Below are 13,209 nucleotides of genomic sequence, written 5' to 3'. Positions count from 1 at the left end.
ATGCATGCACGGTATTATGAGCCAGGCTTGTGGTAAGTACAAGCATGTTTGTATCCAGCCTTTGCCTCAGACTCCTATCGTAAGCATGGTTGTCAGCTCCGTTGTGTGAGATAGGGCCTGTGTAGCCCTGTCCTGGAATTCCCTTTGTAGGCCAGGCTGGCTTCTTCCCTCTAGAATGCTGGCATACCCCCCCTCCCCCAGCTTGGCTGAATCTGTTAGTAGTAAGCACAGAGCTTTGCTACCGCACTTTTAGAACCCCTTTGGTAAGATGGTCTGGCTGGCATCTGCCATTTCCTCGCCCTCTTGGAGAGTTTTAGCTCCATCCTAGGAAGCATATCATAGCAGGACCAGAGAAACTCCTCTCTCTGGGCTCCAGTGACTAGAAATAGTTTTTTTTTTTTTCTTCCTTTTTTAATTATATTTAATGTTTCAAAAAATTTTAATTGTTTTTTCCCTTTACATCCCGATTGCTGTCCCTCCTCCTGGATCTCCCTCACTAAGTCCCTTTCCCCCTCCCCACTTCTGCTCTGAGAAGGTGGAGGCTCCCCTGGATATCCCCTGACCCTGGCACATCAAGTTTGTGAGGCTAAGCACATCCTTTCCTAACATGGCCAGACAAGGCATTTCAGTTAGGGGAGAGATTCCACAGACAGACAACAGAGTCAGGGATAGCCCCTGGTCCAGTTGTTGGAGTACCCACATAAAGACTGAGGTGCACATCTGCTACATATGTGGGGCGGGAGGGGGGCTAGGTCCAGCCCGTATATATTCTTTGGTAGTTGTTACTTGAGAGCCCCCCTCTTCCTTTGGAGGTCATATCCCCTTTGGTGCCCTCATTTCTTTCCCCAACTCTTCTTTAAGACTCTCCGAGCTCCAGCCAATGTTGGGCTGCGGCTTTCTGAATGTGTTTCCGCCAGCTGTTGGGTGGGGCCTCGGAAAGGATTGGTTAGGCTTCTGTTATTACAAAGTCTGAAGAGACGTGAAAACTCCAGTCTACCACCAGATGGCGCTGTGGTATTCCAAGCGAAAAGTGCCCCTCACCTTCCCACTTGCCACTCTTTACCATGGAATGCTCCAAATAGCCACCCATTTCCTTCCCTTGTTCGAAGAAGACTAGGTGGGTAGGTGAAACGTTTTCCGGATAATGCCAAGGCAGGAATTGTCAGAAATCTAACAATTTCATTAATGACCTGTGTCTTCCCCAAAGGGAAGGTTAGCCGTCATTCTTTTAGAGGCATGCACATCTTTCAAATATCTCCAAGTGCACAAGCTAGAAATAAACTCAAGAACTGCCCAAAGCCTGGAAGGAGGTTGAGCAATGGAATGAAATATTTCCTACCTGGAAAATGATATATTTTGATCCCAGTGGCTTCCCTGTTAACCTAAGTCCCTTTTCTCTCCACCTTTGTTTTCTCAGCTATATGTAAAACAAGAAGGCTAATGAGACTTTGTACTCGGAAATGCATTCCCCCTGCTATCCTTTGCACACAGACAATAGAGCGCAGCATATAAAGCTATGTCAATGAAGTTTGGTTGAAATCTCAGACTGGCCACCTGTGTGATTTGGAGCAAGTTACTTAATATCTCAGTTTCTTCACCCACTGTGCTGCAGACTCCTTATATAATGGGAATGGTAGTGTACGTACTGCACAGAGCTGTCATTAAGGACTCACTGATATCTTTATGCAAATTGCTCAACACACACCCTTTCGAGAAAAGCCCTTATTCCACAGGGCTAGTGCTCACATTTTAGTGACATGTGTGGATGTTCATTAAATTATCATCAAATATGGAGGCAGCTGAGAACTAAAACCAGGCTTCTCTTTAGAAGTATGAAGGCAAATCCATTCCACAGATGCAGGGCACGGTTGTGAATAGGAATGAATCAGAGGGCTGTAAAAGTAATCTCATGTGATTGAATTCCTCATCCATTACTTGTGGGAGCATAAAATAAATTTCAAAAACAGCTTGGCAGTTCCTTATAAAACTAAACCACATTTTTCTACAACCTAGAATTTCTACCCCTGGGTATTTACCTAAGGAAAAGGGATACACATACCCTGAAGAGGATTTCTATAATACCACTCACAACAGTGTAGTCTCTAATAGTCAGAAAATAGAAACAGCCTACATGTGCATCAGTAGGAAAGTGAATAAACAAACATCATGGGGTCCTGTAAGTAAGTACTGCTCAGCAATGCTAGAAACAGACTGCAGATACTTGCAAGAATGTGGATGGTTTTTGAAAACAAGTCTTATTTTTAAAAAGAGTGCTATACATTTTTGGTGGGAACTTAGTGAAGCCACTATGGAAAATGAGTTTGGGGTACCTGGAAAAAACCCCTATCTGTATAATGACTATGTCTGTGATCCAACTATCTCACTCCTGCACATTTAGCCAAAGGAAATGAAGCTGACATATAAAGGAGACACCCATTTTCCTTTGCTTATACTATTCACAACAGCTAAGATATGGACCCAGCCTAAATGCCTATCACCACGTGGATGGATAAAGAAATGTGTTATATGCACACTGTCTTAATTACTATTCTATTGTTTTGAAGAGACGCCATGATGAAGGCAACTTATAAGACATATTTAATTGGGGACTTGCTTACAGTTTCAGATGATGAGTCCATTAGCATCATGGTGGGGAGCATGGTGGCAGGCAGGCCACCGGAGAAGTAACTGGGAGCTCCTATATTGGCAAGTTGGAGGCAGAGAGGGCAAATGACTCATTCTGGTCTGGGGTTTCAAAGCCCACCTACAATGACATACCTCCTCCAATAAGGCCACACCTCCAAATCCTTCCTAAACAGTCCACCAACTGGGAAACAAAGTTTCAAATATTTGAGCCTATGGAGGCCATTTTTATTCAAACCGCCATCACGCACCATATAGTACTACTAAGAAGGGTGTGATCAGGAACCAGAAGACTGTGTATGAAGCCAAAGAAGGCAGAAACAAAGACAAGCGCTGCTTGCCCTTGCTCATGTGGAACCCAAAAGTTGACCTCAAAGTAGAATAACTTTTACTAGAGCAAGGTTGTGGGATTAAGAATGGAAGAAAGGAGCTATGAATATGATTAGTGTACACTATATGCAGTGTGGAAACACCACTAAATCCCTTCTGTTCAAGTAGGGTCATGGGATTAAAAATATTTCTCAGCTAAGAAGAATACTCATTTAGTAAAACACCTGTCTTGGAAGTATGAGGACCTGAGTTCAATCTCCAGGATTTACAAAAAAAGTTAGGTGTGGTGATATACATACATATACACATACAAATATACAAACACATATACATGTGCATCTATACACAGATGATCACATGTATGTATGTACATGCATACACACAAAAGAAATCTATTATACATATATATGTATATGTATATATATATGTGTGTGTGTGTGTGTGTATGTATGTATGAGCTGCATGGTGCTGGTGCATGCCTTTTATCTCAGCACTCGGGAGGCAGGCAGACAGATCTCTGAGTTCGATGCCAGCCTGCTCTTTAGAGCAAGTTTCAGGACAGCCATGGCGGTTACACAGGGAAACCTTGTTTCAAAAAAACCACAAATATATGTATATACATATATGTGTTCGTGTATAAAATCATGGTATCTTCCTTCATTATTCTCTTTATCTGTTTATTGTTCTTCATAGAATTTAACATCCCCTCATATATAATTATTTCTAATGTGTCTCTTCTGGTGCTAACATACAGAACAGGGACATTGTTTGGCAACTATACTCCAGTCTTAGTATGCCTGGCACTTATTAGGTGCCCAATAAGAATTTCATTGAAAAAACACATGCATTTAGAGTGTTGTTATTTTTCTCCATCTCTTTGGAAAGTATTCAATAGATTCTATAATAAAAAAGAAATGTATAGCAAGATGATTGGTTTGCATCAGGAACCACTAAACCCCAAATGAAATATACAATTTGTTTTCATTTATAGTGTCTGTGTTCTCCGTATCTGTCAGGAGCAGTCGGAGACAGGTTTCTAGAAGCTTCTACTACAGAGCTAGAGAGAGCTCCCAAGACACCAGGTGGGAACAGCCTGGTGGAAAAGGTGGGGATCCATCTGGCTGGGGAGGTGATACCAGGCAGATGTACATCTTGGGCCCATTCACAGTGTTTGTGTCTCTAAGGCAATGCTGTGTGGCCATTATAATAAGGTAAGCCTTATTATTCTGATGCTGCGTGATCCTATTTATTATGAACCTCCATTAACAGGCAAGACATCAATGGAAACACTTTACAAAACACTTGCCTCTGGTTGAAGGAGGCAATTACCTAGGAAGCGACAAGGAGGGACTTTGAAGGATGGTAATGACATTTTAGCGTTTGTCAATGTCTTGAAATGTACAGTGAATATTTATATAGTTGATTGCATGCGTATTTCAATTCAGAAAGGTGAAAGGAAATAATCAATAAATATTGAGACGTGAGTGAAGTGCTTAAGAGTGAAGTGTATTGATCTCAGATGATATATTGGTGGAGAGATGGCTCTGTGAGGAGGGGGTACTGGCAATACAGGATTGGACAAGCCGAATGGCTTGTGGTAGGCCAGCCCCTCAAAGTGGTACAGTTGGGAGCTGGTGGGACAAGGTGCAACACAGCAGACGACTAGCTGACAATGCCTGCAGGTTTCTTCAGACAGGGCTCTGCAATCTAGGGCTTAGAGCTTTGGTCCAGAGACAACGTTCTTTCTTATTCCGAGTTTTGTCTGGCTCCCTTGCCCACTGCTCATTCAGCCCCATGTCCCGGCACTCCCTGCTTGTTTTCAGTTCACAAAAAAAAAAAAAAAAAAAAAAAAAAAAAAAGGAGCTGGAAGAGTTATAAAGCCACAGACTGTTGTTCATCTATGTGACTCTCTCGCTGCCATTTCCCTTCCTTCCAAAACAGGGCATTGCATGGAGTAACATTCGAAAACTGTTGGGGGAGGAGTGCATGCTTGGAAGAAAGGGAATGATGTGTTCACAATCTACAGTCGATCCTTCATGAAGCTTTCCCAGCCTTCTGGACTCCAGCAGTCTTTGCCATCTGTGCCTGTCTTTTGGCAAGTAGCCAAACCCAACAAAGTTCCATTCAACCGACTTGCGTGGAGCTGCTCTGTTAACAAGAAAGACCCAGTTTTAAGAAATGGGAAGCATTTCCTAGACTGTGGTGCCTCGATTTTATTTTATTTTATTGATTTTTGATTTTTTAAAATTATATTTACTTATTTACATTCCAGTCATTGCCCGCCCCCGGTTGCCCCTCCCACATTCCTCATCCCATTCCTCCTCCCCCTTGCCTCCATGTGGGTGCTTCCCCCGACTAAACCTTCCCCTTCCCTGGGGCCTCAAGTCTTTTATTATTAAGACAACTTGGACGTGAATTAGAACCTTTCTTGTACAATTTTAATGCCCAAATATATGATTATACATGCCTTCCCTTTGCTAATACTTGTGATTTCCATTCGAGAAATAAATGAGGTGTTCGTAGCCCTCGCTGGACCGCCACCACTCTCTAACACCAGCGCCGCCTCTCCCTTGCTGAGCTCCAGCCGAAGGAGAAGGGGGCTAAGTAAGGAGATGCCCACACCATGGCTTGTACGGAGCCGACTGCCCGGAAATCCACCGGTGGTAAAACACCCAGGAAACACCTAGTCACAGAAGCCGCTCGCAAGAGTGCGCCCTCTACTGGAGGGGTGGAGAAACCTCATCGTTACAGGCCCGGCGCTGTAGCACTCCGTGACATCAGACGCTATCAGAAGTCCACTGAACTTTCTGATTGGCAAGCTCCCCTTTCAGCATCTGGTGCAAGAAATTGCTCAGGACATCAAAACAGATCTGCGCTTCCAGAGCGCAGCTATTGGTGCTTTGCAGGAGGCAAGCAAGGCCTATCTGGTTGGCCTTTTTGAAGATACCAACCTGTGTGCTATCCATGCCAAACGTGTAACAGTTATTCCAAAAGATATCCAGCTAGCAGGCCGCCTACACGGGGAACGTGCTTAAGAATCCACTATGAGGGGAAACATTTCATTCTCGAAAAAAAAATATTTTTGTTCCCCTTCTTCTTGTTATCAGTAGTTCTGAATGTTAGATACTTTCCCCATGGGATCAAAGGCACCTAAATATATGATTTCGATAGGGGACAGAATCGGGTATTGGCAGTTTCTCCACGTTCATTTGTGTGTGAATTTTTAGTATAAATGCAGGATGTAAAGCATTAATGCAAGCAAAATGTTTCAGTGAACACATTTCACCAGTTCAACTTTATAACAACTATAAATAACCCTGTTAAAAAATTCTGGACAACGCCAGCATTTTAAAAATATAAGTAAATTTCTTTTTGATGACAACTAAATGGTGTTTGTAGCATTTTTATCATCCGGTAGATTCCACCCATTCACCATACTTTTCTAACTGAGCCCATGTTTTTAATGTTGTCTGTCTTCTGTGCTATTCCTGTAAGTTTACTATTAAAATACATTAAACTTAAAAAAAGAGGAAGAAATGAATCTTAGTTGATGGAGAAACAGAAGATTGTTGAACTGTTATGGGACAGGCAGGGGTGGCGCTGTAAGGGTTAGGGAGGATTACTAAGAATTCCTGTTTGATAGAATCAGTTTCATTAAGTGTGGAAGGGAAGCCCATTTAGGGCCGTCCTGGGACTAGGATTGGAAGGGATACCCAGTAGTCCCTGGTGTATAAGGAAACCAGACACCCCTCCCCTCCACACACATGTTTCTCTTTTTCTGAGGATTGATTTACTTTATGACTATTCCTTTCTGTTTCCATTCTCTTACGCTCACCCACGACACTCGATGGTAGTGAACACCAGTGATCTGCTCTTCTTTAGGTCATGCTTTCTTTTAATAGTATTGGGCACATCTTTGTACATCTTCAGTAGAACACTACTTCCATGGATTTAGGAATTACTACTATACAGAGTGATTTGTGGACATTTTTGCTCAAGTACATAATGTACTTTGAATACATTCCCCGATATGTGACTGCTCCCCCTTTTCTCCCCTCTCTTCTCGGTTTGGTTCTGTTAGTTCCCTTAGACCAGTTTGCTTTTTCTGTCCTGTCATCTGCACATACATGATGGTATGGATTTATAAAGCCCGGGGTCAAAGGTGAAGTTCTAGGTATGGCAGAACTATTATACCAATGACTCATTTAAATAAATGATAATAGATCTGTTGTCTGGAAGGTTCTGTAGATAATGAAATCATATTGTAGAAAAAGAGAAAGTGACTTGGAGAAATGCCCACTAGATCAAATGAGAAAGACAGGTTGCCGGGGTAGTGCGCATGCAAACATGTCTATACACATATGCAGGCAGAAGAATACGTACAACTGGTTTTGAAGGTTCTTTGTGATTTAAAGGATTTCTTTATTTTTTTGAATTTGGACCGAGTCAGGAAGGATGCACTGTAAGGAACTGGATAGTACACACAGGAATATGGAGCAAGACTTCCTTCAGTCAGTAACATTCATTTTGTTTGCTTTTGAGGCAGGCTAGCCCAGGCTGGTCTTAATCCTAGATGCTGAAGATTAAAGGTGGGTACCACGGAACCTCACTCTTTTTCATTCTGAGCAAGGCATAATGCACAGAGTTTTAGAGCAAACCCCCAGGAACCCGCTATTAGTCTGGTTCAAAGGGAGAGAGGTTGTTTATTGATGATAGAAACTTAAGGCCCACCCAAGAACGCTGAGTTCCATTAAATAAGCCACAAGGGAGGAGCAACTCCGGCTTCAGGATATAGGGTGAGCTAATTTCAGTGATATTGGAGAATTATTCTAGCCAAAGCAGGGAGGGTTGGGTTGTAGGCAAGGAGATTTGCCAAGAGACTCTCAGTCTGTGCATTTGACCTGGGTAATGAGAGCATGGATTAAGCTCGTGGCAATAAAAGCAGAGGGGAAGAAGCGGTTGGATCTAAGAGATGCTATGCAGAAAGAAGCAGAGCTGGGGATCCAGACTGGACTAACTACTTCCAGGTAGCAGGTGAAGCGATGTAAGGAGACACTTTCCAAGGAAATGGGTATTAAGAGAGAATGGTGAGGACCAGGTGCTCCCAGATTCCAACAGTTAATTGGAGGAGGGAAGAAGACAGAGAATGACAGGTCAGGGAGATAGGAGACACTCGGGAATGCAATACCAGGAGTGCCAAGGCTAAGATGGTGACAGGAAGAAACTGGTGCTCCTAGTGTCCAATTTACCTTTCAGGTCAAAGGGGAAAACTGAGGACAGACCCCTGAATTTTACCAGGACATCACAAGTGACCGTAGAAAGAGAAGTTTGGGAGAAATCATTTGGCAATGATGGCAGAGGAGAATTAATGGATGAGGCTCATAGACCTTATCCATGTAGGGAGAGTAATTTATTAGAAGGGAGCAGACACACAGACACACACACACACACACACACACACACACACACACACACATATATAATTTTGTGAGTCGGGGTCTCACTACATATCCCAGGCTGGCTCCAAACTCACAGAGTTCTGCCCAACTCTACCTCCCAAGTTCAGGGATTAAAGACGTGTCACCAACACCCAGCCAACACTTACAGTTTCAGAATGTCAACTTGGCTTTCTTAAATTGTTTCCTTTTTAGAAAGATGGAAGTCATCTTACCAGTTTCATAAGCCACTGAGAAGTCCAAGGTTAAGGGTTATTCTTTAGGTTATGAGGAGGAGCCTGCCTTTAGTACTGCCCAAACCTTAGATTCTTTAAAGGCATGTTTTAAATGACAGGAGGAATCTTTTAGTTCAACAGTTTTATCTCTGGAGTTACTGCATTGGAAAACCCTAGTGGTGTCACCAAATCACTTTAACAGCCATTCCCTGTTTGAAGCCCCTCTGAGGTGAGACGCCTGAGGCCTCCATACAAGTCCTATAAGAGGTCCCTGAGACCTGTTACAAGCTGTGATCCTACACCCTCATCCAAATACCTATAAGGCTCTGGCCCTTGAGGGGAGAAAGGACTGAGGGGTGACTGGGGCTAAGGTGCCAGCAAAGCTCTTTAAAATGGCATGGTAAGTCTGGAGAGGATTCAGCAGTTAAGAGCGCTTGCTGCTCCTCCAGAGGGCCCAGGTTCTAGCTCAGCTCAATAACCATCTGCATCTCAAGTTCCAGGGAACCTGATGGCTGCTTCAGGCCTCTGCAAGCACGAGACGTACACGCTGCGCACAGAAACATGCGCACGGACAGCTTGGCCTCTGAATCATGGTATTTATTGATCAGAAAGTTTAGTTCGCAGAGTGTCCAGAGGGCACAGGTGTTTTCTTGCTGTTCTCTCATTATTGTCTCCAGATCTGACTGCAACTACGTCACCTTTTCTACTCCTCTTGTCTACAAAACCTTTTCTTAGTCTATATTCGGTTTAAGACAGCCTAAAGTTTTAGAATGGAACATGACATTGCCATCTACAAACCTGCTTGACTGCAGTCATGTTTATCTCGTGAAGCATGTGGCCCCCAGTTCTCAGCTTCGACGTGCCTGGAATTGATCTTTGTCTGATTGCCTTATTTCCCCCTACCAGAAGATAACTTCCCAAGAAAGAAAACATGACTGTTTCAGAAGCCACCAGACGCTAGGGCTATTATCAAGCCTTGGACAGTCTTACGAGTTCTGCTTTGATTGATAAGTATGTTTTCTAGTAGGACATTTTTTAGACCCAGAGACATCTAGAGAGTCTAATCAGATTTTTTTTCTTGCCCACGTTCCTCCTAAGGATAGAATTAGATGTCTTTTTTGGGAAGATGGCTTAGTTGAAGGAAACAAGGTCGTCACATTGTGCATAGAACACGCACATCTTAAGGTACACGGGGGAACCATCAAGGTGTAATATCGGAGCAAGACTACTACTCTGCTGTCTTTTCTATCATTACCAAGCATTTTGAACAACCTGGGCGTCTTTCATTGTATTGGCCTACCTGTTCAATCATTCTGGCACCAAATATGCCCCAAATAAGATACTCTCTTTAGACCACAGGCAAGAGAGTGTGAGAAAATGTGTGAGGACTAGATAGGAAATAGGCCTTGACTAACAAGGGTAGGATGTGAACAAGGGGTCTCAGCTGCCATAATCCACCTAGAGTTTATGGAAGACACCCCAAATCTTGCATTGGGCGTGCTCCAGGGCAGGTTTTGCCTTAGGGGAGGCAGGCGGCTGCTGCATCTGGGCCAAAGCCAGGCCTGCAGGGCTGGTGGCTAGAACTTGGAAGGAATTCTCTTCCGCAGCCCAGGGTCCAGGCTTGGCCCCAGCATGCTGCCTTGCCAACCTCTGCTGCCTGGGGCCTTGCGCATTCCGAGCCCCCACCCTCTCCACCCCTTCTCTTTGGCTCGCCCCATCCCTTGTCCCCTTCTCCTCCCCCTACCAGCTGTCCCCTTTCCCCTAAGTGGCCAGACAGTCTGAGCGAGCCTGGAAAGAGGAGGCGGCGGGCTGGAGGGGGCGTGGTGGGGAAGGGGAGGAGGAGCGGGGGTGAGGGGATAAGGAAGCCCCAGCCCCGAGCCTTCGGTAACTGCGCGCCTGTCGGGGAGCTGGGTGCCACTTCACTGTGGAAGTCTCTGCACCCTCCTGCTCTGCCTGCTCCCCTTGCTCGCTTGCTTCCCCTCGTCCAGGGGGAAAGGTTAAAGGCGTCCTGGAGCCTCCGTGCCACTCTCCAACAGCCATGAACTGCAGCGAGAGCCAAAGGCTGCAAACCCTCTTGAACCGCTTGCTGCTGGAACTGCACCATCGTGGCAACGCCAGCGGCCTGGGCGTCGGACCCGGCCCGAGCACGGGCATGGGGGTCGTCCCTGATCCTTTCGTGGGCCGCGAGGCGACCAGCGCCAAGGGCAACGATGCTTATCTCTACATCTTACTCATCATGATCTTCTATGCCTGCCTAGCCGGAGGCATCATCCTGGCCTACACCCGCTCCCGCAAGCTCGTCGAAGCCAAGGATGAGCCACCCCTGGCCTGCGTCGCCGAGCAGGAATGGGTCCCCGCTGCTGTTGCATCTGCTGACCCGGAGAATGGCCAGGGCATGCTGGGTGAGGGCAGCCACCAGCTCGCACCAGGGGCGCTGCCTGCGCTGGCCCAGGCTGCAGAGCGGGTCTAGATATGCTGCCCTCCTCGTTTTGCTTATCTCTGGGCCTGGCTCCCGCGCTTTTACTGCCCTTCCAGAGCTTGCTTTACCCGAGGCCCAGAAGATGAGGAGAGGTCAGAACCCTTCAAGGCAAGGCCCTGAAAGGAGAAGCAGCGCCTTACTCACACCAGACCACTTTCTCCCCTCCCTTCCACGCCGGCACCCTCTGCCCCAGCACATCCAACTGAATTAAACTGCCTCTGCTCTCTTGTCTTCAGCCAGCCCCAACACCATGGTCCATCCTTCTGGGAACAGAATCCAGCACGTCCAACACTTGGCGTTGAATCGAAGCAAAGAAGTCTAGCAGAACTCCAGGCCGTTTAACTGGCAGCTGCTCCAGGGGCTGCCAAGGACTGTTCACTCTGCACAACTAATGGGGTTAGCCATCACTGCCAGGCCGGCTGCAGCAGCCCCGGCTTTCTGTTGCCTTGGGGACAGAGACAAAGAGCATGAAGAGACTTCAGACATCTTTTCCTTCTCTCTTCCTTCAGCAGGCTATTAGGGAGACACTATTGTGGGATAAAGTGGACTGAAGGGGAGGGGAGGTTCAATGGGAAAGGAAGATCTATGGTCCCAGGGGTATGGTGTTCTTGTTTCCCTATCCCCCTAATTGTCATCCCAAAGGTCTGAGTATTAGTGATTTGGACATCTGGCTTGGATAATCATTACTAGTTGCTTAGCCTTAATGATTCCAAATGCTTCTCTTATGTTGGCTTGGTTATTACTGCAATGCATGCTTCATCCACCATGAGGATCAGTCATCCCCAGCTCGATAACACTGATAACACTGGGGAATCTGACAGGCAGGTAATAAAGTCTGTTAAACAGTAACTCAAGACTATTGTCTCAAAGATTTCAGCCGTGAGACCCACTACTGGATAGACAGAAAACTGTTTTGGTTGTGGTTTCTATATTGATTACAGACCAAATAGCTGTGGGGGTGGGGAAGGAAAGAATGTATCCAGAGTCCCAGCTACTGAGGGTGTTGAGGCAGGAAGATCATTTGAACCCATGAGTTCAAGGCCTGCCTGGCCAACATAGTGAAGATGTTTGTGTTTGAATTTTTTTAAATGTGTTTCAGAAGTTGTAACTGTTTTATCTTATCACCTCTTCTCTCTTTTTTTCTTAATTTTTCATCACTTTTAAAAATGGCAATGCTAACTTTAAAAAGCATTCAAGACATGAAGGAAATTGGAGGGAAGGAGTGCTGCAGATATGGCACACATATATAAAAATTTTAAATTAATGTAATTTAAATAAAAAGTCTCTGAGTCCCATTGGTACTAGCTGTAATCAAAGGGAATTTTTAGAGTTACCTTTATAATGAGACGAGATTTATACAATGTAAAATTAAACAGAAACCAGAGGTGGGTGTTTTCACATGAGAGGTTAAGACAGGGTTGCATAAGACAGTTGAAACATACCCTGAACTTACTATGTAGCCCAGACTGGCTTTGAATTTATCCTCCACCAAGCTCTAGAAGTGAATACATCCTGACTCATTCTCCTTCCTTTCAGGTTATCAGAAACTTGCTTAGGGCTGAAAGACTTTATCTGGTAATGATAGTTTGGACTTCATCAAATACCCATGAAATAACTTCGTTAAAGTTGGTCAATTTGCTTCAGTGCAGCTTATTTCTCAGTTATAGTGTGGTGTAGACATTATGTGGCAGTTACATGCATTGATAGTCCAGATGACTCATTCAAGTCGTTGCCCTTGACCTTCCATTTCATCTGATGTTTTACAGGCTCTATTAATAAGTTAAACGAACTTACTTTCATTCCCAGGCTTCATTCCTTGAAGCTATGTTGGCATTGCCTCATTGGCTCCTCTCCAGTTCCAATTCCAGGGCTAAGGTTACTTCCTTCTCTTGAAGGTGGGGGCTGAGAACTGGGCAGTTGTCCAGGACAATGATGGGAAGATGGGAGATGCTGGGAGCGTCACTCCAGCAGTGGAGGGAGACCTGAGGAGGCTGTGGAAGAAGGGGAAAGATAAACAGCCATGTTGAAGGACATGGGACATAGTTCCCAGTGCCGTGTATTAACTGCAATAGTTCCATTTATTTAC

The 13,209-nt window shown here is 45.0% G+C and overlaps 2 protein-coding genes across 2 annotated transcripts; both read left to right on the top strand.

Annotated features, from left to right (window-relative positions):
• Window positions 1-5,596: 5,596 nt before the first annotated feature.
• LOC308415063 (histone H3.3A-like) lies at window positions 5,597-6,008 on the top strand (the record flags this gene model as incomplete). The annotated part of the gene is made up of 2 exons (XM_080910168.1): window positions 5,597-5,734; window positions 5,805-6,008. The coding sequence occupies 2 exons, from the start codon at window positions 5,597-5,599 to the stop codon at window positions 6,006-6,008; spliced, it is 342 nt and encodes a 113-aa protein (XP_080766294.1).
• A 4,443-nt stretch (window positions 6,009-10,451) lies between these two features.
• Window positions 10,452-11,903, top strand: KCNE5 (potassium voltage-gated channel subfamily E regulatory subunit 5). Its single transcript, XM_080910534.1, has one exon. The coding sequence runs from the start codon at window positions 10,683-10,685 to the stop codon at window positions 11,112-11,114; it is 432 nt and encodes a 143-aa protein (XP_080766660.1). The 5' UTR covers window positions 10,452-10,682; the 3' UTR covers window positions 11,115-11,903.
• Window positions 11,904-13,209: the final 1,306 nt, after the last annotated feature.

The sequence above is a fragment of the Micromys minutus genome (assembly GCF_963924665.1).
Source record: "Micromys minutus genome assembly, chromosome: X".
Lineage (NCBI taxonomy): Eukaryota > Metazoa > Chordata > Mammalia > Rodentia > Muridae > Micromys > Micromys minutus.
Note: the sequence above shows the minus strand (reverse complement) of the source record. Positions and strands in the feature narration are given on the sequence as shown.